At 42.5% G+C, this 26,485-nt stretch overlaps 1 protein-coding gene and 1 pseudogene across 1 annotated transcript; both read left to right on the plus strand.

Annotated features, from left to right (window-relative positions):
- Positions 1-1,414: 1,414 nt before the first annotated feature.
- Positions 1,415-3,021, plus strand: LOC128577673 (zinc finger and BTB domain-containing protein 9-like). Its single transcript, XM_053579958.1, is given in 1 exon segment — positions 1,415-3,021. A coding segment is annotated over 1 exon segment (1,404 nt). The 5' UTR covers positions 1,415-1,617.
- A 7,317-nt stretch (positions 3,022-10,338) lies between these two features.
- Positions 10,339-11,027, plus strand: LOC128577684 (translationally-controlled tumor protein-like; annotated as a pseudogene).
- Positions 11,028-26,485: the final 15,458 nt, after the last annotated feature.

Below are 26,485 nucleotides of genomic sequence, written 5' to 3' on the forward strand. Positions count from 1 at the left end.
TTGGAGACAGAGTCTAACTCTTGGTAGAGTATCATGGTGTCACAGCTCACAGCAACCTCAGACTCTTGGGCTCAAGAACTCCTCTTGCCTCAGCCTCCCAAGTAGCTGGGACTACAGGCGCCCACCACAACAACCAGCTATTTTTAGAGGCAGGGTCTCACTTTCGCTCAGGCTGGTCTGGAACCTGTGAGCTCAGGCAATCCACCTGCCTCGGCCTCCCAGAGTGCTGGGATTACAGGCATGAGCCACTGCGCTAGGCCTGCTTTTTGTTTTTTGTTTTTTTTAAACGGAGTCTCAACCTGTCGCCCTAGGTCGAGTGCTGTGACGTCATAGATCACAGCAACCTCCAACTCGTGGGCTCAAGCAATCAATCTTGCCTTGATTTTTCTATTTTTTAGTAGCAACAGTGTCTTGCTTTTGCCCAGGCTGGTCTCGAATCTGTGCGCTCAAGCAATCCACCTGCCTCAGCTTCCCAGAGTGCTAGGATTACAGATGTAAACCACCACACCCAACCAATGTCCAAGTTTTAATAAAAAATTATTCATCATACTAGAAACAGGGAAGATCTCCAACTGAATGAAAAATGATAATCTATAGACGCCAACACTGGGATGAAACGTTAAAATTATCTGACAAAGAATTTAAAGCATCCATTATAAAAATAACCTGTAATCCCAGCACTCTGGGAGGCCGAGGTGGGTGGATTGCCTGAGTTACTCATTCAAGACCAGCCCCTGCAAGAGCAAGACACCACCTCTAAAAAGTAGCCAGGCATTGTGGTAGACACCTGTAGTCCCAGCTACTTGGGAGGCTGATGCAAGAGAATAGCTTGAGCCCAAGAGTTTGAGGTTGCTATGAGCTGTGATGCCACAGCACGCTACAAGGGCGACAAAATAAGACTCTGTCTAATATATAAATAATTACAAACACACTTAACTCAAATGAAAAAATAGAAAAAACAAATAAACAGTGCCTCAGGGACATGTAGGATTTTGACAAAAAAAAAAAATCAGATCTAGCACTGGTGTCATTGAAGTCTCAAAAGGAAAGTATAAATAGGGTAAGACTAAGTATGCAAAGACATAATGGCCAAAAATGTCCCAAATTTGGCAAAAGATATAAACCTATAGATTCAAGAGACTCAGTGGGCTCCATTTAGGATAAGCCCAAAGAAATTCAAACAACGACACAAATTTCTGAAGACTAAAGACAGAAAAGCCATGGAGAGAAATGACACAACAGGAGAACAATTGAATTAAACAGGATTTAAAATCAGGAAACAGAGTAGAAGTGGCAGCATCTTTCAAGTACTAAAAGAAATAACCTATCAATCATGATTTCTATATCCAGTGAAAATATCCTTCAAAAACGAAGGGGACAAAACGCGGGGGTGTGTCAGCAGAGCGGGCTGCCAGGTCCGGACTCGGGGAATCCCAGTGGCCACGGCTTCCTGGGAGCTGGCTTCTGTGGTCACTGTAAGGCGAAGCGGAGCAGCGGGGCAGGAGCATTCCTAGGCCAGCAGGGTCAGGCTCATGGCTGAAGGACCTCTTCACCATCTTACATAGCATCTGGAAGTTAAATCCTAGACCCTCTGGGATCTCTTTTTCCGAAGAGGCCATGGATACCTCGACTCATTTGCCTTCTGTACTCTCCTCCCCGATCTGTAACTCAGCCCCACGGACAATCCAGATCAAGTTCCCGCAGCATAGCTCATCACTGCTGGAATCCCTGAACCGCCACAGGCTAGAAGGAAAGTTCTGTGATGTATCCCTCCTGGTGCAGGGTAGGGAACTTAGGGCTCACAAAGCAGTGTTGGCTGCTGCCTCTCCATACTTCCATGACAAGCTACTTCTGGGGGATGCACCCCGTCTCACTCTGCCCAGTGTCATTGAAGCCGATGCCTTTGAGGGGCTGCTCCAGCTTATTTATTCAGGGCGTCTCCGCCTCCCACTGGATGCGCTCCCTGCCCATCTCCTTGTGGCCAGTGGCCTTCAGATGTGGCAAGTAGTAGATCAGTGTTCAGAGATTCTTAGAGAACTGGAAAGTTCAAGTGGTGGAATTTCAGCCCGGGGAGCAACCTCCTACCACACACTTCTTTCCACCACTTCCACCACATCCTCTCCAAGAAGTTGGTGCATTCGCTCTTCTTTCCAGACCCCAGTGCAGTACTGTGCTTCCACTGAGAGCCCTGTGGGAGGGGAGGGGAGTGAACTGGGGGAAGTGTTACAAATTCAGGTGGAAGAAGAAGAGGAAGAAGAAGAAGAAGAGGACCAGGGGTCAGCTGTACTCTCTCAGACTCCTCAGTCTCAGAGAGTATCAGGAAGTTTAACCCATCCTCATGGATCCCACCCACTACCCATATCTGTAACTCCCCTCAGGCTTCCAGAGAGTGAGAGCGCATCACTTGAGCTTCCTGCCCCTCCTGCCACATTGCCCCCCAAAGTCTTCTACATTAAGCAGGAACCCTTAGAACCTAAGGAGGAGATATCAGGAGTTGGAACTCAGTCTGGAGGAGCAAAGGAGGAAACCAAAGTGTTTCCTGGAGGGGACACTGAAGGGAATGGGGAGCTAGGGTTCTTGTTGCCCTCCGGGGCAGGGGCAACATCTGGGGGTGGAGGGCCATCATGGAAACCCGTGGATCTTCATGGGAATGAAATCCTGTCAGGTGGTGGAGGACCTGGGGGAACTGGGCAGGTTGTGCATAGGTCTGTGAAGCCAGGGGGGACACCCCCTGGAGATGGAAAACTCTTTGGTTGCTTGTGTGGGAAGTGATTTGCAGTGAAGCCAAAGCGTGACCGGCATATCATGCTGACCTTCAGCCTTCGGCCTTTTGGCTGTGGCATCTGCAACAAGCGCTTCAAACTGAAGCACCATCTGACAGAACATATGAAGACCCATGCTGGAGCTCTGCATGCCTGTCCCCATTGTGGCCGTCGGTTTCGAGTCCATGCCTGTTTTCTTCACCATAGGGACCTATGTAAGGGCCAGGGCTGGGCTACAGCCCACTGGACTTACAAGTGACTGCCAAGGCTGTATACTTGAACTTCTAGGACTAGATAACCACTGTTGCTGATGGATACTTCTCCCTTACTACTATGACATCTGAGTCCTGGATCTTGTAATCATGCCAAGAGGGTAGATAGATTAAGGACCTTTTGCTCTTGGATATGAGCTTCTCAGATTTGGAAACTCAGATTTCTCATCTCATCCCAGGTTTTGGCTAACTACCTTACACGAAAGTGGTTTTTACGCCATACTTAAATTGTTCATTTGCTCATAATGGACATTCTTTTTTTTTTTGTTTTTGTTTTTTTTTTTTTGTAGAGACAGAGTCTCACTGTACCGCCCTCGGGTAGAGTGCTGTGGCGTCACACGGCTCACAGCAACCTCTAACTCTTGGGCTTCCGCGATTCTCTTGCCTCAGCCTCCCGAGCAGCTGGGACTACAGGCGCCCGTCACAACGCCCGGCTATTTTTTTGTTGCAGTTTGGCCGGGGCTGGGTTTGAACCCGCCACCCTTGGCATATGGGGCCAGCGCCCTACTCACTGAGCCACAGGCGCCGCCCTGGACATTCTTTTTATAATGGTGAAATCCATTGAGGAAACTACATTTCACATTAGAACGATATTTAGTGAAAGAAGAGTTAGAGCAAAAAGACAGTGATAAACACTTACATATTTTTTTAATAGAGATGACATCTCATTCTTGCATAGGCTAGTCTCAAATTCGTGAGTTCAAGCAGTTCACTTGCCTCAGCCTCCCAAAGTGCTGGATTACAGGTGTGAGCTACCACACCTGACTAGTGATAAACATTTCATTCAGTTTCCACAAGGAGTTAAAGAAGCTAGTCTCTAGCTAGGGATACCTTTTATTCAGAGCTTGAGTAATTCAGAGACTAAGCTTCAAACTTTTTCCTTCTTGTCATTGAAATGATGTGAGCAGACTTCCTATTGTGGACTTTTTTATTATATCTTTCCAGAAGCCCCTCAGATTGTAGCTTGATTTCTCTCTAGTAGGCACCTTCCCAACTCTTTTTATCTTGTAGTTAAGCACTTTAACAAACTTAGAACTCTTCTTTGGTAGAAGGTATTCCCTCAATAGCCTGTGCCTCTGGTCTACCTTTGACCACTACTGATAATTCATATATTGGTAACAGTGACTGGAATGTGATCAGTGAACTCAGGAGATGGTACCTAAAGTGCCACAAGGGTGGCACCACTGCTCTATGAACAAGTTGCTGTGGTCAAAGAGGGACTCAGGACTAGGACAGCACATACCAAAGGCTGGAGAATAACTTGCACAGTGAGACCACACATTTCTCATCCTACCTACATATAGAGACAGGCTCTCTATTTAGGGGTGGAGGGGGACTTGCAATTACTTAATTTTTTTCAAATAAACTGCCCTGAAATCTAAACTAAAAAAAAAAAAGAAGGGGAAAGCAAGACATTCTCAACTGTAGGGAAACTAAGAGAATCTGTTGCCTGCATATCTACTCTGAATAATGGCTAAAGGAAGTTCACTAAACAAAAAGGAAATAATAAAAGAAGGACTCTTGGAACATGAGGAAGAAAGAGAGAATAATATGGTAAACAAAAAATGTAAGTTAGTAACAGTAGACTTTCCTTCTCTTGAGTTTTATAAATTATGCTTGATACTGAAACAAAAATTATAACACTGTCTGATATGGGTTTTAATTACTCTAGAGGAAATATTCAAGATGATTATACTATAAATGGGGGAGAATAGATAGATGTAAATGGAAGGATGACTTCTACACTTCATTCAAACTGAAATATCTACAGGGAGATGGCTTCACTGGAAAATTCTACCAAATTTGAAAAAAAAATAAACCAATTCTACACAATCTCTTCTAGAAAATAGAAGAGGTTAGACCAATTCTCAATTCATTTTATGATGTTAGTACTATCCTGGTAGGAATAACAGACAAAAACACAACAAAAAAGATATTACAGACCAGTATCTCTTGTGAATATACATGCAAAAGTTCTCAACAAAATATTAGCAAATAAAATTCAGCAATATATGAAAAGAAACATACAACACAATAAAGTTGACTTAATTCCACAGATGCAATCCACCATGTTAATAGGCTAAAGAAGAAAAATCAGGGGTGGTGCCTGTGGCTCAGTCGATAAGGCGCCGGCCCCATATACCGAGGGTGGCGGGTTCAAACCCGGCCCTGGCCAAACTGCAACCAAAAAATAGCCGGGCGTTGTGGCGGGCGCCTGTAGTCCCAGCTACTTGGGAGGCTGAGGCAAAAGAATCGCTTAAGCCCAGGAGTTGGAGGTTGCTGTGAGCTGTGTGAGGCCACGGCACTCTACCGAGGGCCATAAAGTGAGACTCTGTCTCTACAAAAAAAAAAAAAAAAGAAGAAGAAAAATCAGGGCTGGCCACGGTGACTCACACCTGTAATACTAGCACTTTGGGAAGCCAAGGGGGAGGATTGCTTGAGGCCAGGAGTTTGAGGTCACAGTGAGCTATGATAATGCTGCCACTACATTCTAACCTGAAGAATAGGATTAAGACCCTGTCCCCCCCCCCAAAAAAAAAGAGAGAAAGAAAAGAAGAGATAGAGAGAAAGATCATATGATCATATCAACTGATGATGAAAAAGCATTTGGCAAAATTCAATACCCATTTGTGATAATGAGGAAACTCTCAACAAACTAAGAATAGAGTGGAACTTTTTCAACTTGATAAAGAGCATCTATAAAAATCCTACAGATAACAATGCTTAATATTAAAAGACTGAATTCTTTCCCACTAGGTTAGGGAACAAGCTAAGGATGCCTGCTCGCATTACTCTTATTCAACCTAATACTAGAAAGTTGTAGCCTATGCACTGAGGCAAGAAAAAGAAATAGAAGGTATACAGATTAGAAATGAAAAAATAAAACTGTCCCCAATTGCCAATGGCATGATGGTCTCTGTAGAAAATCCTAAAGAATTTACAAAAAGGAAAAAACTAGAATTGGTGAGTTCAGCAAAGATAAAATGTTCAAGAATAACATTAAAAAATCGATTGTATTTCTGAGTGGCTCCTGTGGTTCAAGGAATAGGGCACCAGCCCCATATACCAGAGGTGGCAGGTTCAAACCCAGCCTCAGCCAAAAACTGCAAAAAACAAACACCCCCCCCAAAAAAAATCTATTGTATTTCTAGATACTAGCAATTAACATGTGAACACCAAAATTCAAAATACAATAACCATTTATAGTCATTCAAAACAAAACATTTCTATAAAACTATTAAAAGTTATCACCATTAAAAAAAAAACAAAACATTTCTCCAAAGAAGATATACATACAACCGATAAGCACATGAAAAGCTATTTAATATCACTAATCATTTGGGAAATGCAAATCAAAACTACAATCAGCTACCATCTTACATTTATTAAGATGGCTATAATAAAAAAAAAAAGGTGTTGGCACAGATGTGGAGAAATTGGAACCCTTGTGCACTGTTGGTGGGAATATGAAATGGCATAGCCACTATGGAAAACAGTATGGCAGTTCCTCAAAAAATTAAAAATAGAATTACCAGGCTTGGCACCGATGCTCAGTGGTTAGGGTGCCGGCCACATACACTGAGGCAGGGGTGTTCAAACCCAGCCCGGGCCTGCTAAACAATGACAACTGCAACAAAAAAATAGCCAGGCATTGTGGCCAGTACCTGTAGTCCCAGCTATTGGGAGGCTGAGGCAAGAGAATTGCTTGAACTCAAGAGTTTGAGGTTGCTGTGAGCTGTGATGCCACAGCACTCTACCCAGGGCAACACAGTAAGACTCTATCTCAAAAAAAAAAAAAAATAGAATTACCATATGATTCAGACAATTTAATTTCTGGGTATGTATCCAAAATAATTGAAAGCAAGGTCTTGAAGAGATATTTGTACACCCATTATTCACAAATGCTAAAATGTTAAAGTAATCCAAGTGCCTATGGACAGATGAATGGATTAACAAAACGTGGTATATACAGATGTTGAAATATTCTTTATCCTTAAAAAGGAAGGAAATAAACTGCCACCACATGGATGAACCTTGAAGACATTATGGTAAGTAAAATAAGCCAGTCACAAAAAGACAAGTACTGTATGATTCCACTTACATGAGGTACATAGAGTAGTCAAAATGATAGAAGCAGATAGTAGAATGGTGGTTGCCAGGAGTTGGGGGAAGCGGGAAGTGGGGAGTTACAGAGTTTCAGGTCCAGCCTTTATAGGGCAGCGCCTGTGGCTCAGTCAGTAAGGCGCCGGCCCCATATACCCAGGGTGGCAGGTTCAAACCCGGCCCCGGCCAAACTGCAACCAAAAAATAGCCTGGCGTTGTGGCGGGCGCCTGTAGTCCCAGCTACTCGGGAGGCTGAGGCAAGAGAATCACTTAAGCCCAGGAGTTGGAGGTTGCTGTGAGCTGTGTGAGGCCACGACACTCTACCGAGGGCCATAAAGTGAGACTCCGTCTCTACAAAAAAAAAAGAAAAAAAATTATATTAGCTGGGTGTGGTGATGTATACCCATAGTCCTAGCCAATTGGGAGGCTGAGGCAGGAGTATCACTTGAGCCTAGGAGTTGGAGGTTACAGTGAGCTATGATGATGACACTGTATTACAGTCTGGATAACAGAACAATAGACTTGTTAAAAAAAAATGGAGGGTGATGATATTTACACAATATGAAAGTATTTAATGATGCTGAACTGTACACTTAAAAATAGGTAGGATGGTAAAGTTTAGGTTTTTTTTTTTTTTAAATACAATTAAAAATGGAAAAACACCACCCTGGCCAAACTGCAACAAAAAAATAGCCGGGCATTGTGGCGGGCACCTATAGTCCCAGCTACTCAGAAGGCTGAGGCAAGAGAATCACCTAAGCCCAAGAGCCAGAGGTTGCTGTGAGCTGTGACAACAGCTCAGAAACTCTGACTCAAAAAAAAAAAAAAAAAATGGAAAACCATATATAGGACTTGTATGAAAAAAACTACAAAACATTGATGAAAGACATAAAAGATTTTAAAAACTGTAGAAACATACTGTGTTCATGGATCGGAAGATTCAACATAGTAAATATGTCAATTTTCAAATTGATATAAAGGTTTAACGCAATTACTGTCAAAATTCAGTAAGAATTTTTTCAGGCTAGCATGGTGGCTCACACCTGTAACCCTAGCGTTCTGGGAGGCCGAGGCGGGTGGATTGCCTGAGCTCATGGTTCGAGACCAGCCTGAGCAAGAGCGAGACCCCGTCTCTAAAAACAGCCAGGTGTTGTGGCAGGCACCTATAGTCCCAGCTACTCTGGAGACTGAGGCAAGAGAATCACTTGAGCCCAAGAGTCTGAGGATTGCTATAAGCTATGATGCCACGGCACTCTACCGAAGGCAACAAAGCAAGACTCTGTCTCAAAAAAAAAAAAAAAAAGATTTTTTTCAGATATACACAAGATTATTCTAAAATGTATATGGAAAGGTAAGGAACTAGAATAATGAAAACAAATTTTTTTTTTTTTTGTAGAGACAGAGTCTCACTTTATGGCCCTCGGTAGAGTGCCGTGGCCTCACACAGCTCACAGCAACCTCCAACTCCTGGGCTTAAGCGATTCTCTTGCCTCAGCCTCCCGAGTAGCTGGGACTACAGGCGCCCGCCACAACGCCCGGCTACTTTTATTTTTTGTTGCAGTTTGGCCGGGGCTGGGTTTGAACCCGCCACCCTCGGCATATGGGGCCAGCGCCTTACCGACTGAGCCACAGGCGCCGCCCCATGAAAACAAATTTAAAGAAGAAATAAAGTGAGAGGAATCAGTGTACCAATTTCAAGACTTATCACATAGCTACAAATCAGGGCTCTGTGCGATTAGTGGAGGAAAAGGCACATGGATCAATGGAATAGAATACAACACCCGTAAATAGATACACACAAGTATGATAAAATGATCTTTGAAAAAGGTGTATAAGCAATTAAATGGAGGAAATAAAGACTTTTCAACAAAGAGTACTGGAGCAATTAGAAATCCACAGGCAAAAAAAAAAATGAACCTCAGCCTAAGACTCACATGTTATACAAAATCAACTCAAATAGATCACTAACTTAAAATGTAATACATGAAATTATAAAACTTAGAAAAAAAGGAGAAAATGTTCAGGGTTTAGGAATAAGCAAAGAGATCTTCAATTTAACACCAAAAGCATGAGCCATACGGGGAAAATTGATAATTTGGATCTCATCAGAATTAAAAACTGCTCTGGGAAAGATTCTGCTAAGACAATGAAAAGACAAGCTATAGACTGGGAGAAGAACTCCCAAAACTCAATAGTAAAAAAAAAAAAAAAATCAAATCAGAAAATGGACAAAAAATGTGAAGAGACATTTCACTAAAGAGGATATATAAATGGCAAATAAACACACAGAAAGATGTTCAAAATCCTTAGCTTTTAGGGAAATCTAAGTTAAAACTATCAGAATCACTAAATTTAAAAAGCGACACTATTAAATGCTGATGAGGATGGAGAGAAACTAGATCATTCATATTGTTCTGGGGAGAATGCAAATGATAGAGCCACTTTGGAAAACAGTTTGGCAGTTTCTTTAGAAACTAAATATACACTTGCCATATGACCCTGAACTTGAACTCCTGGGCATTTATACAAGAGAAATGAAAACTTTTGTTCACACAAAAACCTGTACACAATGTACAGCTTATGTATAATGGCCCCAAACCAGAAACAATCCAGATGCCCTTCATCAGGTGAATGTTAAACTATAGTATGTCTATTTCATGGAATAGTTCTCAACACTAAAAAGGAGTGAATTGCTGATACATACAACAACCTGGATAGATCTCCAGAGAATTCTGTTGAGTAAATGAAACTAATTTCAAAAGGATATATACTGTATGATTCCATTTTCATAACTTTCTTCACAAGTCATAGAAATGGAGAACAGATTAGTGGTTTCCAGGGTGAAGGGGGAGAGGAGGGAAGTGTGTTTTCATAAAAGAACAACCTGAGAGAATCCTTGTGATGATGGAAATGTTCTGTACCTTCACTGTATCTTTGTCAATGTCCTGCTTGTGATACTGTACTAAAGTTTTGCAAGATGTTACCACTGGGGGAAACTGGGTACAGGATACATGGGAATCTCTCTATATTTTTTCTTCAACTGCATGTGAATTTATAATTATCTCAAAATAAGACACTTAATTTAAAAAGAAATAAAGCAGCTTTTCCGCCTGCTCCCTCTTTCCCCCGAACGCCGCACCTGCTCCACCGGGTTCGCTCCAAGCTCCAGGCTCCGCAGCCGTCTGGGTTCAGCCGCCATCATGATTATCTAACGGGACCTCATCAGCCACAATGAGATGTTCTCTGACATTTACAAGATCAGAAAGATCCAGGACGGCCTGTGCCTGAAGGTAGAGGGGAAGATGGTCAGTAGAACAGAGGGTAACATTGATGACTCGCTCTTTGGTGGAAATGCTTCTGCTGAAGGACCTGAGGGCGAAGGTACCGGCGAAGATACCAGCGAAGGTACCGAAAGCACAGTTATCACTGGTGTTGATATTGTCATGAACCATCACCTGCAGGAAACCAGCTTCACAAAAGAAGGCTACAAAAAGAGGCGGCGCCTGTGGCTCAAAGGAGTAGGGCACTGGCACCATATGCCGGACGTGGTGGGTTCAAACCCTGCCCCAGCCAAAAACTGCAAAAAAATAAATAAATAAAAATAAACAAATAAAAATAAATTTTAAAAAGCCTACAAAAAGTACATCAAAGATTACATGAAGTCAATCAAAGACAAACTTGAAGAATAGAGATCAGAAAGAGTAAAACCTTTTAGAAAGGAGCTGCAGAACAAATCAAGCACACCCTGGCTAATTTCAAAAATTACCAGTTCTTTATTGATGAAAACATGAATCCAGATGGCATGGTTGCTGTCCTGGACTACCGTGAGGATGGTGTGAACCCATACATGATTTTCTTTAAGGATGGTTTAGAAATGGAAAAATGTTAACAAATTTGGCAATTACTTTGGATCTATCACTTGTCATCGTAACTGGCTGCTGCTTGTTATCCGTACAACACCAGGACTTAAGACAAACGGGACTGAGGTCATCTTGAGTTCTTCATTTATTTTAACTGTGATTTATTTGGAGTGGAGGCATTGTTTTTAAGGAAAAACATGTCATGTAGGCTGTCTAAAAATAAAATGCATTTAAACTCAAAAAAAAAAAAAGAAAAGAAATGAAGCAGAGGGCTCCTAAAGAGCAAAAAGCCTACAAGATTAAGAGAAAAAGGATCTAATGGTGTGACTTCAGGCATGGTGACACATCAGTAGAAGAGGAAGACAGGCTCAGCGCCCATAGCTCAGTGAGCAGGGTGCCGGCCACAAACACTGAGGCTGGTGGGTTCAAGCCCAGCCCTGACCTGATAAACAACAATGACAATTGCGCATATATATATATATATATATATATAGGCTCGGCGCCTGTGGCTCAAGAGGCTAAGGCACCAGCCATATACAACTGAGCTGGCGGGTTCGAAACCAGCCTGGGCCTGCCAAACGACAATGACGGCTGCAACCAAAACAATAGCCAGGCATCGTGGCAGGCGCCTGTAGTCCCAGCTACTTGGGAGGTGCAGGCTGGAGACTCGCTTGAGCCCAGGAGTTGGAAGTTGCTGTGAGCTGTGATGCACTCTACCCAGGGCAACAGCTTGAGGCTCTGTCTCAAAAAAAAAAAAAAGGAACAATACCTGTAACATTAGAGAAAGGGTTGCAAAAACAAAAAAGACAAATTTTGTCAAGGCTAGAGGTTTTATCTGGGCATGCTGTTCCTATCGTGGTGCTCTGGTGGGAAGGTTGTTGGAAAAGTAGGGACCAAATAGGAGAGACTCTTAAAAAGAGATTCTTGAAACCAGTATCTCTTTTTGGTATTTCTAAGAAGTTTAGGAAATATTAACAAGATGGGAAGGAATTATACTAATAATTTAGCCATTCGGATTCTTTTTTTTTTTTGTAGAGACAGAGTTTCACTTTATGGCCCTGGGTAGAGTGCCATGGTATCACACAGCTCACAGCAACCTCCAACTCCTGGGCTTAAGCAATTCTCTTGCCTCGTCCTCTCGAGCAGCTGGGACTACAGGTGCCCGCCACAATGCCCGGCTATTTTTTTGTTTCAGTTAGGCCGGGGCTGGGTTTGAACCCGCCACCCTCGGTATATGGGGCCGGCGCCTCACCGACTGAGCCACAGGTGTTGCCCCAGCCATTCAGATTCTAAAGAGGACTACATGAGGACCAAAAGATACAGGGGAAAGACATTTTAAAGATTTGACTATGAAGAGAGTGGCATGAATGAATCACTGTGGGCCTCCCTCAAAATTGAATATTCAGGAGCAGAATACAGGGAGCAGGGGCCAGGAGATGACGGATGTGGTTGGTGGTCATGGGCTTACGGTCACCTGCAGATTCTGAATCCTACCCCAGAAGGGCTGACCAACCTTCATGGGTTGGCTGTGGCAAGAACACTCCGTATCTAGGGTAGGCAGCTGAGAGCCACCTAGTAATATGATTTGGTCTTTAGAAGAGCATAGATATGCAGCCAGCAACCAGGAAACTGAACCATGATCTAGACAAGTACCAAATGGCGTGTGTGGTCCTGGTGCACACATGGAGAGGCGGGTTTGTCTAACCCTGAACCAGGGACAGCAGCCAGGTCAGCAGGAGCTGTACCTCAGGCTAAAGCCAAAGGCTGAGCAAAGTTGGACTTAGGAACAAATGAAGTTGCAATAGGCCAAATTCTAAATCCTAAAATTCAAAAATTCCTGCCCCCTGGTTGATACACTCTGTATCATCCCCTTTCAGTGTGGGAAGAATCTGTGAATATGATGGGATAATCATTCCATTGATTGGGTTATGTTCATATAAAACCGTGCCATAGCACTCTGGAGGGAAAGTCTCCTGCTAGCTTTGCAGAGGCCGTGTGGCTAGGGACAGAGCACAACCTCTACATGCTGGGAGTAATCCCTGCCAACAAGACAGCCAACAGAAAATGGGGATCTCAGTTCTACTAACTTTGATTGAGGCAATATTACAGAACATCCCATCCCTTCCACAACTGTCTTCAAGGGACATTGGCCACTCTTAGACTTTGCCAGGAAAGGGTATGAACTGGCCCAATCTCTATCGAATTCGATTTAGCAAGATCTATCAAAATAACAAGAGCATATGATCTTTCACCCAGTAATTTCACTTCTAGGAATTTACCCTACACATATATTAGCAGAGATGGGAAATGATGCATATACGATGCTAGCCATTTGAACATTCACCTATTCATTCATTCATTCGAGGCTCATATGTGTACATCACTAGTAAAAATTAAGATTGGAAACAATCTAAATGTCTGCCATAGGAATAACACATCACTATTCACAGGAATACCATGTAGCTAGAACAAAGTAAATTTTAAAAATATAAAGAACAAAGAAGCTCTATATGTATCGATTTGGAAAGACCTCCAATACATTTTTCAGGGGAAAATCATGATGCGGAATAGAGCATAGATTGTGTTAAAAGGAGGAGGAGGATGTATATCCATGTTTGTTCATACCTGCATTTATGCCTGTTTGGGGAGGATGGGAACTGGGCAGATGGGACAGGCATTACAGGGAGACCTTTCACTGTATATCTGGTTATACTCCTTATTTCTGGATTATTTTGAACTATCAGTTGTATAAAATATTAAATGCATGTATTCTAAAATGAAAGTGTTTTAAGAGGCTTTGTTTCAACAGAGTTAGGGAGCCACGGGATCTTGGTAGCATTGCCTCCTCAGTTTCATATATTGTGTGAGACCAAGATGTCAGCAAAGGAAAGAGGCCCTTTCACCCCTCACCCCACCCCACCCCAGCTCCCTGGGGAGAATTTAAAGGCTGCTTTCCCAGAGGCCACAGAGGCTCTCCAGCTGTACCCAGAGCCACTGCTGGCAGCTGAGATTCCCCTGGGAGGCAACAATCAGAGGGTCCTGCTAACCACCAGGCTCCAACCATCTGGGAAAACCTGAGTTCAAATAACCCAACCAGTCCTGTCCTGCAGATCTGAATCCCTCAAGCAGGGCTGAGATCCAGCTGGGATGTATTAGTACTAGTTTATCAGTACCAGTTGTTTACATATGAAGTTCATTCTGTTTGGTGCCTGTCCTCTGTCAGTTGTTAAATATTCTGGCTATCACCTCTGTCCTCAGTTGTCATTCCTCTCACTTTAATCTCTCCTACTCCCTCCTCCCCAATCCTGCCTATTGTTCCTAACTGCCTTCTGGAATCAGACAGGAGCCCAGCAAGAAACAGATGGCACACTCAAATTGGGTAATTTGAGAAGAGGTTAATAAAGGACTATTTATAAAAGTGCAGGCAAGGTATAGGAAAACCACAGAGAATAGGGCAATACCCTGAGGCAAGGGGAGGGACCAGCCATAGAGAGTGATGAGTGGAGAAGTCCCTGGCATGAGCTGAGCTTGGTTGTGGGAGGCAGACTATTCACTGTGACTCATCAGCTAGAAAACCTGGGAAATTAAAAACCCCAGCCTCACTGACTTTCCATCCTTCCATATCCTACAGGTATTTCATCTTCCGGACCCCAACAGAGTACACAGGAGCCCATTGATTCTAACCTAGAGATCACTCTCCCGGGCACGGGGCATGTTGGGAGGGTAGAAAGCAATACAGAGGGGTTAAATGAAGTTATCTAGCACCCCTCCCATACATATTTTAAAAAAACTTTATAATTCAAAAAATTTCAGGGTGGCGCCTGTGGCTCAATGAGTGGGGCGCCGGCCCCATATACCAAGGGTGGCGAGTTCGAATCCGGCCCTGGCCAAACTGCAACAAAAAAAATAGCCGGGCATTGTGGTGGGCACCTGTAGCCCCAGCTACTTGGGAGGCTGAGGCAAGAGAATTGCCTAAGCCCAAGAGCTGGAGGTTGTTGTGAGCTGTGACGCCACGACACTCTACCAAGGATAACAAAGTGAGACTCTGCCTCTAAAAAAAAAAAAAAAAAAAATTTCAAATACATTAGAATAGTATAATAAACTCCAAATACCTATCATTCAGCTTCAACAATTATCAGTTTGCAGCCAATCTCATTTCATCTATTTCTCCACTCACTCTCACCCCTTTATTATTTTGCAGCAAATGCCAGGCATCATATCATTTCATCAATAATACATATGCATCTCTAAAAGAGGATTCTTTTTAAACCACAGCACCATTAACACAACACTAGCAAAAATTAGTAATAATTAAATAAAAAATAATTCTTTAGTATCATCAAATGTTTGGTCAATAGCAAATTTCCAATTGTCCAATAAATATTATGCATGGAGTTTTTAAAAAACTTGAATTGAGGATCGGCACCTGTGGCTCAAGCGGCTAAGGCGCCAGCCACATACACCTGAGCTGGAGGGTTCGAATCCAGTCTGGGCCGCCAAACAACAACGACGGCTACAACCAAAAAATAGCCAGGTGTTGTGGTGGGCGCCTGTAGTCCCAGCTACTTGGGAGGCAGAGGCAGGAGACTCGCTTGAGCCCAGGAGTTGGAGGTTGCCGTGAACTGTGATGCCATAGTACCCTACCCAGGGCAACAGCTTGAGGCTGTCTCCAAAAAAAAAAAACTTGAATTGAAATCCAAACAAGAGCTAATCCATGCAATTGATGATATGTCTTTTGAATCTCTTTTAAATCCTGAGGGCCCTCCTCCATCTCTTTTCTTTTTCTTGCAAGCTATTGTTGAAGAAAACAACACTTGTACTGTAACATTTCACACAGTCTAGATTTTGGTGACTATATTCCCATGGTCTAGCTTAACATGCTGTTTCCTCTGTACTTCCTACAAGTTTATAGTTGACTCTGGAGGCTTACTCAGATCTGGGTCCAATTTATTTATTTTTTGTTGTTGGGGAATCATTGAGGATACATACGGAGAACCGGGTTACACTGATTGCCATTATTAGGTAAAGTCCCTCTTATACTTGTGTCTCACCTCCCAGAGGTGTGTCACACACAGTGATCCCCCACCCTGGGTCCAATTTTTATGACTACTTCATAGATGATGGTGTGTTCTCCCTTTAAAAAGCACACAAAGTCTGGCTCAGCACCCGTAGTTCAGTGAGTAGGGCACCGGCAACATACACCAAGGCTGGCAAGTTCGAGCCCTGTCCGGGCCTGCTAAACGAAGACAACTGCAACCAAAAAATTGCTGGGTGTTCTGGCAGGTGCCTGTAGTCCCAGCTACTTGGGAGGCTGAGGCAAGAGAGTCGCTTAAACAGTGTTTGAGGTTGCTGTGAGCTGTGACATTACGCACTCTACTGAGGGCAACAAAGTGAGTGTCTCAAAAAAAAGCACAAAAAAATCTGACTGATGATATTTCTGAGGTTACTGGCCATGATTGATGCATAAATTCATTAATTCAGGGAGGCGCCGGCCCCATATACCGAGGATGGTGGGTTCAAAACCGGCTCCCGCCAAACTGCAACAAAAAAAAGCCGGGTGTTCTGGCAGGGGCCTGTAGTCCCAACTACTCAGGAGGCTGAGGCAAGAGAATCATCTAAGCTCAGGAGTTGGAGGTTCCTATGAGCTGTGACGTCACAGCACTCTACTGAGACTAAATTGAGACTCTGTCTCTTAAAAAAACAAAACAAAGGGCGGCGCCTGTGGCTCAGTGAGCAGGGCGACGGCCCCATATGCCGAGGGTGGCGGGTTCAAACCCAGCCCCGGCCAAACTGCAACAAAAAAATAGCCGGGCGTTGTGGCGGGCGCCTGTAGTCCCAGCTACTCAGGAGGCTGAGGCAGGAGAATCGCCTAAGCCCAGGAGTTGGAGGTTGCTGTGAGCTGTGTGACACCACGGCACTCTACCGAGGGCAATAAAGTGAAACTGTGTCTACAAAAAAAAAAAAAAAAATCATGTTAATGTTGTTAAGAATCGAGATTTTCCACAAAAGATTAAAACTAAGGTGGTAATATAAGATCAAATTGGCTGGGCAAGGTGGCTCATGCCTGTAATCCTAGCATACTGGGAGGCCGAAACGGGTGGATTGCTTGAACTCACGAGTTCGAGACCAACCTGAGCAAAAGCGAGACACCCCCACCCCCACCGTCTCTACTAAAAATAGAAAAAAAAAAAAAAAACCCAAAACATTGAGGCAAGAGACCACTTGAGCCCAAGAGTTGGAGGTTGCTGTCAGCTATGATGCCACTGTACTCTACCCAGGGCGACAGCTTGAGACTCTGTCTCAAAAAAAAAAAGTACAAATCCTTCATTTATAAAATTTGAATTAGAAATATCAGTATGAACTCATGATCTAGAGTTCTTACAAAATAATTTGCATTGCTTAGCTTTGTATACTGAAAAGAGATATAAGAGTGACTCAGGAGCAGTAAACACTAGTACTAAGTATCATTTTTTTTTTTTTTGAGACAGTGTCTTAAGCTGTCGCCCTGGGGGCCCTGAGGAGAGTGCCACAACATCACAGCTTACAGTACCCCAAACTCTTGGGCTTAAGCAAGTCTCTTGCCTTAGCCTCCCTAGCTGGGACTACAGGCACGCGCCACAACACCTGGCCATTTTTCTGTTGCAGTTGTCACTATTGCTTAGTTGGGGGGGGGGAGGGGCGGGCAGGCTGCGTTCGAATTTGCCAACCTCAGTGTAAGTGGCCAGCACCGTAACCACTGTGCTATGGGCGCCAAGTATCATTTTCTAACTAAAGGAAAAAGGGCCGGGCGTGGTGGCTCTGGCCTATAATCCTAGCACTCTGGGAGGCCGAGGCAGGTGGACTGCCCTGAGCTCACAGGTTCGAGACCAGCCTGAGCCAGAGCGAGATCTCTCTAAAAATAGCCAGGCATTACGGCAAGCTCTTGTAGTCCCAGCTACTCAGGAGGCTGAGGCAAGAGAATCGCTCGAGGCCAAGAATTTGAGGTAGCTGAGAGCTGTGAAGTTTTGGCACCCTACTGAGGGTCATGAAATGAAACTCTAAAAAAAAAAAAAAGAAAGAAAAAAGAAACAGGGCTACTTGGAGAAATGGCTGATAGTAGTCAAAGGTAGGAAATGTACAAAATGCTTACTATGACCCTCAGTAGGGTGCCAAAACTTCACAGCTTTCAGCTACCTCATAAGCAAAGAAGCTACTAGTGACTATTGGGGTTGTGTCAAAATCCACAGCCACCAACTTGTAAATGCTCCCACTGGCTTAAGATAAGGTAATTTGAGTATCAAAATGGTAAGTATTACAATTAACATTAACTTTTTTCAATTCATGATGATCCTTAAAAATGAAACAAAAAGCTAGAAAGCTCATTGGTTATCAATGAAGGTTGCAAGATCAACGATTCATTGTTCAGAAGATTGTTTTGTTAAAGAAGATAAAAAATCAAACATTTGTCCTGCCTTTTTTCTTTTCCTTTTGGAGACAGAGTCTCATTTTCTTGCCCCCGGTAGAGTACAGGCATCTGCCACAACGTGCAGCTATTTTTTGGTTGTAGTTTGGCACGGGCTGGGTTTGAACCTGCCACCCTCGGTATATGGGACCAGTGCCCTACCCACTGAGCCCCAGGCACTGCCTTCAGCTATTTTTTTGTTTGTTTAACAAGCCCCAGTCCAGGATTGAACCCACCAGCTTCAGAACATGTGGCAGGCACCCTAACCACTGAGCTAAGGGCCCCCACACACAATGCCTTTTAATGTGATGTGTACATAGCATTGTCTATTAAATATATTTGCTTATAAAAAATTCTTAATCTAGGCTGGGCGACCATAGCTCAGTGGTTAAGGTGCTAGCCGCATCCTCTGGGGCTGGTGGGTTCGAACCCAGCCTGGGCCTACTAAACAAAACAAACAAACAAAAAATAGCCGGGTGTTGTGGCAGGCGCCAATAGTCCCAGCTACTCCACTGGCTGAGGCAAGAGAATAGCTTGAGCTATAATTGAGTTAAAATGCTTTGAAAAGATTTTATCAGACTCCAAAAGCTCAAATAAAGATACAGAGGGTGGCGGGTTCAAACCCAGCCCCGGCCAAACTGCAACCAAAAAATAGCCGGGCGTTGTGGCGGGCGCCTGTAGTCTCAGCTACTTGGGAGGCTGAGGCAAGAGAATCGCTTAAGCCCAGGAGTTGGAGGTTGCTGTGAGCTGTGTGAGGCCACGGCACTCTACAGAGGGCCGTAAAGTGAGACTCTGTCTCTACAAAAAAAAAAAATCCACATGTATCTGAAAATAAGATCGCAACCCCTCTTTTCTTCTGGATTCCATTTGCCTGAAAATTGTCTTCCAACCCTTAACTCTGAGTTTTAATTTGTCTTTTGAAACTTCGTGTGCTTCCTGCAGACAGCAAATGGATGGCTTGTGTTTTAATCTAATCAGCCAATCTGCCTCTTCAGTGGGGAATTCAAGCCATTAACATTCATTGAGATAATTGATAAGTGTGGTAGCATTCTATTCATCTTATTTTGTGAAAGTCCATTGCTTATTTTTGTCTTTTGCATCATTGTGGAAGCTAGGTTCTGTCATTTAACTTCTGGGTCCTTACTTTGCTCTTGATCCATTTTGATGGTCAATGTGGAGAATGCATTGAAGTATTTCTTGTAGAGCTGGTCTTATTGTGGCAAATTTCCTCCATGTTTGCATATCAGTAAAAGATTTAATTTATCCATCAATTTTAAAGCTTAGCTAGTGAGATATAGAATTCTGGGCTGGAAATTGTTCTGTTTAGGTAGATTAAAGGTAGATGACCATTGTCTTCTTGCTTGGAAAGTTTTATTAGAGAAGTCTGCAGTCACTCTGATGGATTTGCCTGGTAGGTCAATTGGTGCTTAGTCCTGGCAGCTTGCAGAATCTTTTCTTTTGTCTTGACTTTGGACAGGTTCATCACAATATTTCTTGGAGAAGCTCGGTTATAGGTGAAGTGACCTGAGGTCCGATATCCCTCTGAAAGGAGTGTGTCAGAATCTTTAGTGATATTTGGGAAATTTTCATTTATCATATTCTCTAGTATGGCTTCCATTACCCTGGGGCATTCTTCTTCCCCTTCTGGGACACCTATAACTCATATGTTTGAATGCTTCATAAAGTCCCATAATTCTTTCAGTGAATGTTCTGTGTTCTCTCTCTTCTTTTCTGCCTCTTTAACTATCTGAGTTATCTCATAGAGCTTTGTCCTCTACCTCTGAAGAGTCTTTCTTCTGCATGGTCTAATCTGTTGTTGATACTTTCTATTGCATCTTTAAGTTTCCTAACTGACTGCTTCAGTTCATTCAGCACTGCTATATCCATTCTATATTTCATATCATTCATCTCTTATTTGATTCTGTTTTTGGATTTCCTTTTGGTTATTTTCCACTTTATCAGCAGTTTCCTTCATTGTTTCCATCATTTATTCATTGTTTTCATCATCTGTATTCTAAATGCCCTTTCTGTCATTTCTAACATTTCTTTTTTTTCCCCTTTTTTTAGAGACAGAGTGTCACTTTGTCAACCTCAGTAGAGTGCCGTCGCATCATAGCTCACAGCAACCTCCAGCTCTTGGGCCTAGGCTATTGTCTTTTCTCAGCCTCCCCACTACAGGCACCTGCCACAGTGCCCAGCTATTTTTTTTTGTTGTTGTTGTTTGTTTGTTTTTGGCTGGGGCTGGGTTTGAACGCATCACCTCCGGCATATGGGACCAGCGCCCTACTCCTTGAGCCACAGGCGCTGCCCCCGGCTATTTTTTTTGTTGCAGTTTGGCCAGGGCTGGGTTTGAACCTGCCACCCTCTGTATATGGGGCCAGCACCCTACCCATTGAACCATAGGCACCGCCCTAACATTTCCTTATAGGTACAATCCTCAGCAGTAGCTACCTCATGGTCCCTTGGGGGCGGCGGGGGTGGGGTGGGGGGGGTGCTCTGTACTGGTTTTTCAAGTTGCCAGGATTTTTCTGTAGATTCTTCCTCTTGAGTGTTTTCTTTTATCTGTTTCTTTGCCCTAATTTTCCTTTCACTTTCTCTTGCTCTTTAATTTACTGTGCCTCTGGCCTAAGGTTTTGATGAGTTCTTTTGGTACAGGATCAGAGGAATGAGAAGATTGAAGAACAAGAAGGGAAAGAAGATTAAAAAAAAAAGAAAGAAAGAAAAGAAAACAGAAAAGAGAAAGGATGGGGGTGAGTAAAAGGGAATATTGGGAAAAAGAAGAGAGGCACAGAAAGACAGAGACAGGATTAATATAGGTGTACTGTAGGGTACTTTGACCAAACCTTAAAAACCCCCATCCTCTGGGGGTGCTGGGTGGGATGGTTCCCTTGAGGGCAGCAGCTCTTTGCCAGCCTGTGCAGACACAGTACCCTCACCTCCACCAAGTAGAGAGGAAGGACAAAAATACTATAAATCAAACCAAAACAAACAAAAAACCTTATGGGATAAAATTGGGAAAAAACAAATAACAGGGGTAGAAACACTAGCAAAAAATGAAGTTCTAATTGTTAGAGAAGGCAACAATGGAAAACTGTATTTAAACTAGAAAAATGAACAAAGAAAAAGAAGAAAAGAAAAATCTAGAGGGAAAATCTTGAAATACAAAAAAAAAAAACCACCACTGCGGGGAAAGAGCAAGATGGCATCTGAGTAACAGCTTCCTTGCAACTGGGCACAGTGAGACTGGGGAGAGAAGACTCCAGGCATCTCTGGCTGGTGGGCTCTGCCCAGAAACACCCCTTTGGGGACACAGGGAGTCAGCAAGAGACTTCTGGACCCCATAAGGAGGACAAAAGCCCTGGAGAACTGGCAAGTGGTTGTGTGTGTTTGTTTGTTCTGATCCTCCCACCCCCACCCCCAGGCAGCTTCTTCTCATTCTTCTGGTCCTGTACCAAAAGAATTCATCGAAACCCTAGTCCAGAGGCACGGTGACTTAAAGAGCAAGAGGAAGTGAAAGGAAAATTAGGGCAAGGAAACAGATAAAAGAAAACACTCATGAGGAAGAATCAGCAGAAAAATCTTGGTAACATGAAAAACCCAGTCTAGAGCAACCCCCACAAGGGACTGTGAGGTAGCTACTGCAGAGGATTCCACCTATAAAGAAATGTGAGAAATGACAGGGAATTTAGAATACAGATGATGAACACAATGAATAAATGATGGAAACAATGAAGGAAACTGCTAATAAAGTGGAAAATAACCAAAAGGAAATCCAAAAACAAAATCAAGTAAGAGATGAACAATATGAAGAATAAAGAAAGGACATAGCAGTCAATTAGGGAACTTAAAGATGCAATAGAGAGTATCAACAACAGGGTGGCGCCTGTGGCTCAAGGAGTAGGGCACGGGTCCCACATGACGGAGGTGGTGGGTTCAAACCCAGCCCCAGCCAAAAACCACAAAAAAAAAAAAAATTACTCTGGGCGGCGCCTGTGGCTCAGTCGGTAAGGCGCCGGCCCCATATACCGAGGGTGGCGGGTTCAAACCCAGCCCCGGCCAAACTGCAACTAAAAAAAAAAAAGCCGGGCGTTGTGGCGGGCGCCTATAGTCCCAGCTACTCGGGAGGCTGAGGCAAGAGAATCGCCTAAGCCCAAGAGTTGGAGGTTGCTGTGAGCTGTGTGAGGCCATGGCACTCTACCGAGGGCCATAAAGTGAGACTCTGTCTCTACAAAAAAAAAAGAAAGTATCAACAACAGATTAGACTATGCAGAAGAAAGACTCTCAGAGATAGAAGACAAAGCTCTTGAGATAACTCAGATAGTTAAAGAGGCAGAAAAGAAGAGAGAGAAAGCAGTACATTCACTGACAGAATTATGGGACTTTATGAAGTGTTCAAACATACAAGTTATAGGTATCCTGGAAGAAGAAGAAGAAAGTCCCAGGGTAATGGAAGCCATACTAGAGAATATGATAAATGAAAATTTCCCAAATATCACCAAAGATTCTGACATACTCCCTTCAGAGGGATATCGGATCCCAGGTTACCTCAACTCTAACCGAGCTTCTCCAAGAAATATTGTGATGAACCTGTCCAAAGTCAAGACAAAAGAAAAGATTCTGCAAGCTGCCAGGAGTAAGCGCCAGTTGACCCACTGCACACTTCTCTAATCAGGGTGACTGCACACTTCTCTAATGAAACTTTCCAAGCAAGAAAACAATGGTCATCTACCTTTAATCTACTTAAACAGAACAATTTCCAGCCCAGAACTCTATAGCCAGCTATGCTAAGGTTTAAAATTGACAGATATCAAATCATTTGCTGATATACAAACATTGAGGAAATGCACCACAAGACCAGTTCTACAGAAAATACTTCAACCCGTTCTCCACACTGACCATCACAATGGATCAACAGGAAAGTATGAACTCAGAAATTAAAGGACAGAACCTAACTTCCACAATGATGCAAAAGATAAAACTAAGGAATGGACTCCCATAAAATAAAATGAATAGAATGCTACCACACTTATCAATTATCTCAATGAATGTTAATGGTTGAATTCCCCACTGAAGAGGCATAGATTGGCTGACTAGATTAAGAAACACAAGCCCATGGGCCACATGCGGCAGTGTAATTGTATTTGTTCCCGTTTTGTTTTTTTACTTCAAAATAAGATATGTGCAGTGTGCATGAGAATTTGTTCATAGTTTTTTTTTAACTATAGTCCGACCCTCCAACGGGAGGGATTTAAAATGTTTGAGGACCTCTGCCTTAGAACAACTGTGCTTGATAGACACATATAGAACAGTCCATCCTGAAGACAAAGAATATACATTCTTCTCATTGCCCCATGGAACATTCTCCAAAATTGATCATATCCTAGGACACAAAACAAACCTCAACAGAATCTAAAGAATTTAAATTTTACCTTCTATCTTCTCAGACCACAAGGCACTAAAGATAGAACTCAACTCCAACAAAAACATTCAACCCCACACAAAGCATGGAAATTGAACAACCTTCTGTTGAATGACAGTTGGGTGTAGGAAGAAATAAAAGAGGAAATCATTAACTTCCTTGAGCACAACAATAATGAAGACACAAGCTACCAAAACCTGTGGGATACTGCAAAAGCAGTTCTGAGAGGAAAATTTATAACTTTATTCTTATTTTTTTTACCTTTCATGTAATTTATTGAATACTGTACTTAAAGTAAAAACCAGGATGATACTATGGGTACTTGAAGCACAGTTTCTACTAAATATTCACTATGTTGGCACCATTGTAAAGTTGAAAAATTATAAGCCAAGCCATAATAAACTAATGATTGTATACATATACTTATTATTTACTAAAATTTTCTTTTTCTTTTTATAATACCTTTATACCAAAGTCAGGGCATTATCTTGAATTTTAAAAATTTGTATTTGTACGTGGCTTATGTTATTTCATATTCATGTCAGAATATTTAAGAGAGTGTGGAAGGCAGAATAATCGAAAATTTATAGCTTTAGATGCCCACATTCGAAAAGCAGAAAGAGAGTGCATCGACAAACTCACAAGCCATCTTATGGAACTGGAAAAAGAAGAACAATCTAAGCCTAAACCCAGCAGAAGAAAAGAAATATCCAAAATTAAATCAGAGATCAAAGAAATTAAAAACAAAAGAATCATTTAGAAAATTAATGAAACAAGGAGTTGGTTTTTTGAAAAAATAAGTAAAATAGATAAACCTTTGGCCAGACTAACTAGAAATAGAAAAGTAAAATCTCTAGTAACCTCAATCAGAAATGATAAAGGGGAAATAACAACTGATGCCACAGAGATACAAGAGATCATCTCTGAATATACCAGAAACTATGCCCAGAAATTTGACAATGTGAAGGAAATGGATCAATATTTGCAATTAAACCCTCTCCCTAGACTTAGCCAGGAAGAAATAGATCTCCTGAACAGACCAATTTCAAGCACTGAGATCACAGAAACAATAAAAAATCTCCCCCCCCCAAAAAAATGCCCTGGGCGGCACCTGTGGCTTAGTGGGTAGGGCGCTGGCCCCATATGCCGAGGGTGGCGGGTTCAAACCCAGCCCCGGCCAAACTGCAACAACAAAAAAAATAGCTGGGCATTGTGGCTGGCGCCTGTAGTCCCAGCTACTTGGGAGGCTGAGTCAAGAGAATCACCTAAGCCCAAGGATTTGGAGCTGTGTGACGCCACGGCACTCTACCGAGGGCGATCAGGTAAGACTCTGTCTCTACCAAAAAAAATAGATAAATAAATGCCCTGGTCCGGATGGCTTCACTTCAGAATCCTATCAACAATTCAAGGAAGAGCTTATTTCCGTACTTCAGAAATTATTCCCAAAAATTGAGGAGGAAAGAATCTTCCCCAATACATTCTATGAAGTAAACATCACCCTGATACCAAAAATCAGGAAAAGACCCAACTTAAAAGGAGAATTTCAGACCAATTTCACTAATTAATATAGATGCAAAAATTCTCTACAAAATCCTAGCCAATAGATTACAGCTTATCATCAAAAAAATCATACATCATGATCAAGTAGGTTTCATCCCAGGGATGCAAGGCTGGTTTAACATACACAAGTCCATAAGAAAAAACAAAGATCATATGATCCTCTAAATAGATGCAGAAAAAGCATTCATTAAAATCCAGCATCCTTTTCTAATTAGAACACTGAAGAGTATAGGCATAGGTGGCACATTTCTGAAACTGATTGAAGCTATCTATGACAAACCCACAGCTAATATTTTACTGAATGGAGTAAAACTGAAAGCTTTTCCTCTTAGAACTGGAACCAGTTGTCTTCTGTCACCTTTACTATTCAACATAGTGCTGGAATTTCTAGCCAATACAATTAGGCAAGACAAGGAAATAAAGGGAATCCAAATGGGAGCAGAGGAGGTCAAACTCTCCCTCTTTGCTGACGATATGGTCTTATACTTAAGAGAACCCCAAAGTGTCAACCACAAGACTTCTGGAAGTCATCAAAAAATACAGTAATGTTTCAGGATATAAAATCAATGTCCACAAGTCAGTAGCCAATAACTGCCAGGATGAGAGGCTAATTAAGGACACAACTCCCTTCACCATAGCTTCAAAGAAAATGAAATACTAGGAATATACCTAACAAAAGAGGTGAAGGACCTCTATAAAGAAAATTATGAAACCCTAAAAAATGAAATAGCAGAGGGATATTAACAAATGGAAGAACATACCATGGTCATGGCTGGGAATAATCAATTGTTAAAATTACTATACTTCCCAAAGCAATCTACCGATTCATGCCATCCCTATTAAAATACCAACATGGTAGAGACTTTCAAGATATGGAAAAAATGATTCTGTGTTTTGTATGGAACCAGAAAAAAACTCATATAGCTAATGTAGTTCTTAGTAATAAAAACAAAGCCAGGGGCATCAGCATTTTTAGGCTTTACTACAAGGCCAGAGTGGTCAAGACTGCATGGTACGGGCACAAAAATAGAGACATAGACATTTGGAATCAAATAGAAAACCACGAA

This window comes from Nycticebus coucang, chromosome X (assembly GCF_027406575.1).
Source record: "Nycticebus coucang isolate mNycCou1 chromosome X, mNycCou1.pri, whole genome shotgun sequence".
NCBI lineage: Eukaryota > Metazoa > Chordata > Mammalia > Primates > Lorisidae > Nycticebus > Nycticebus coucang.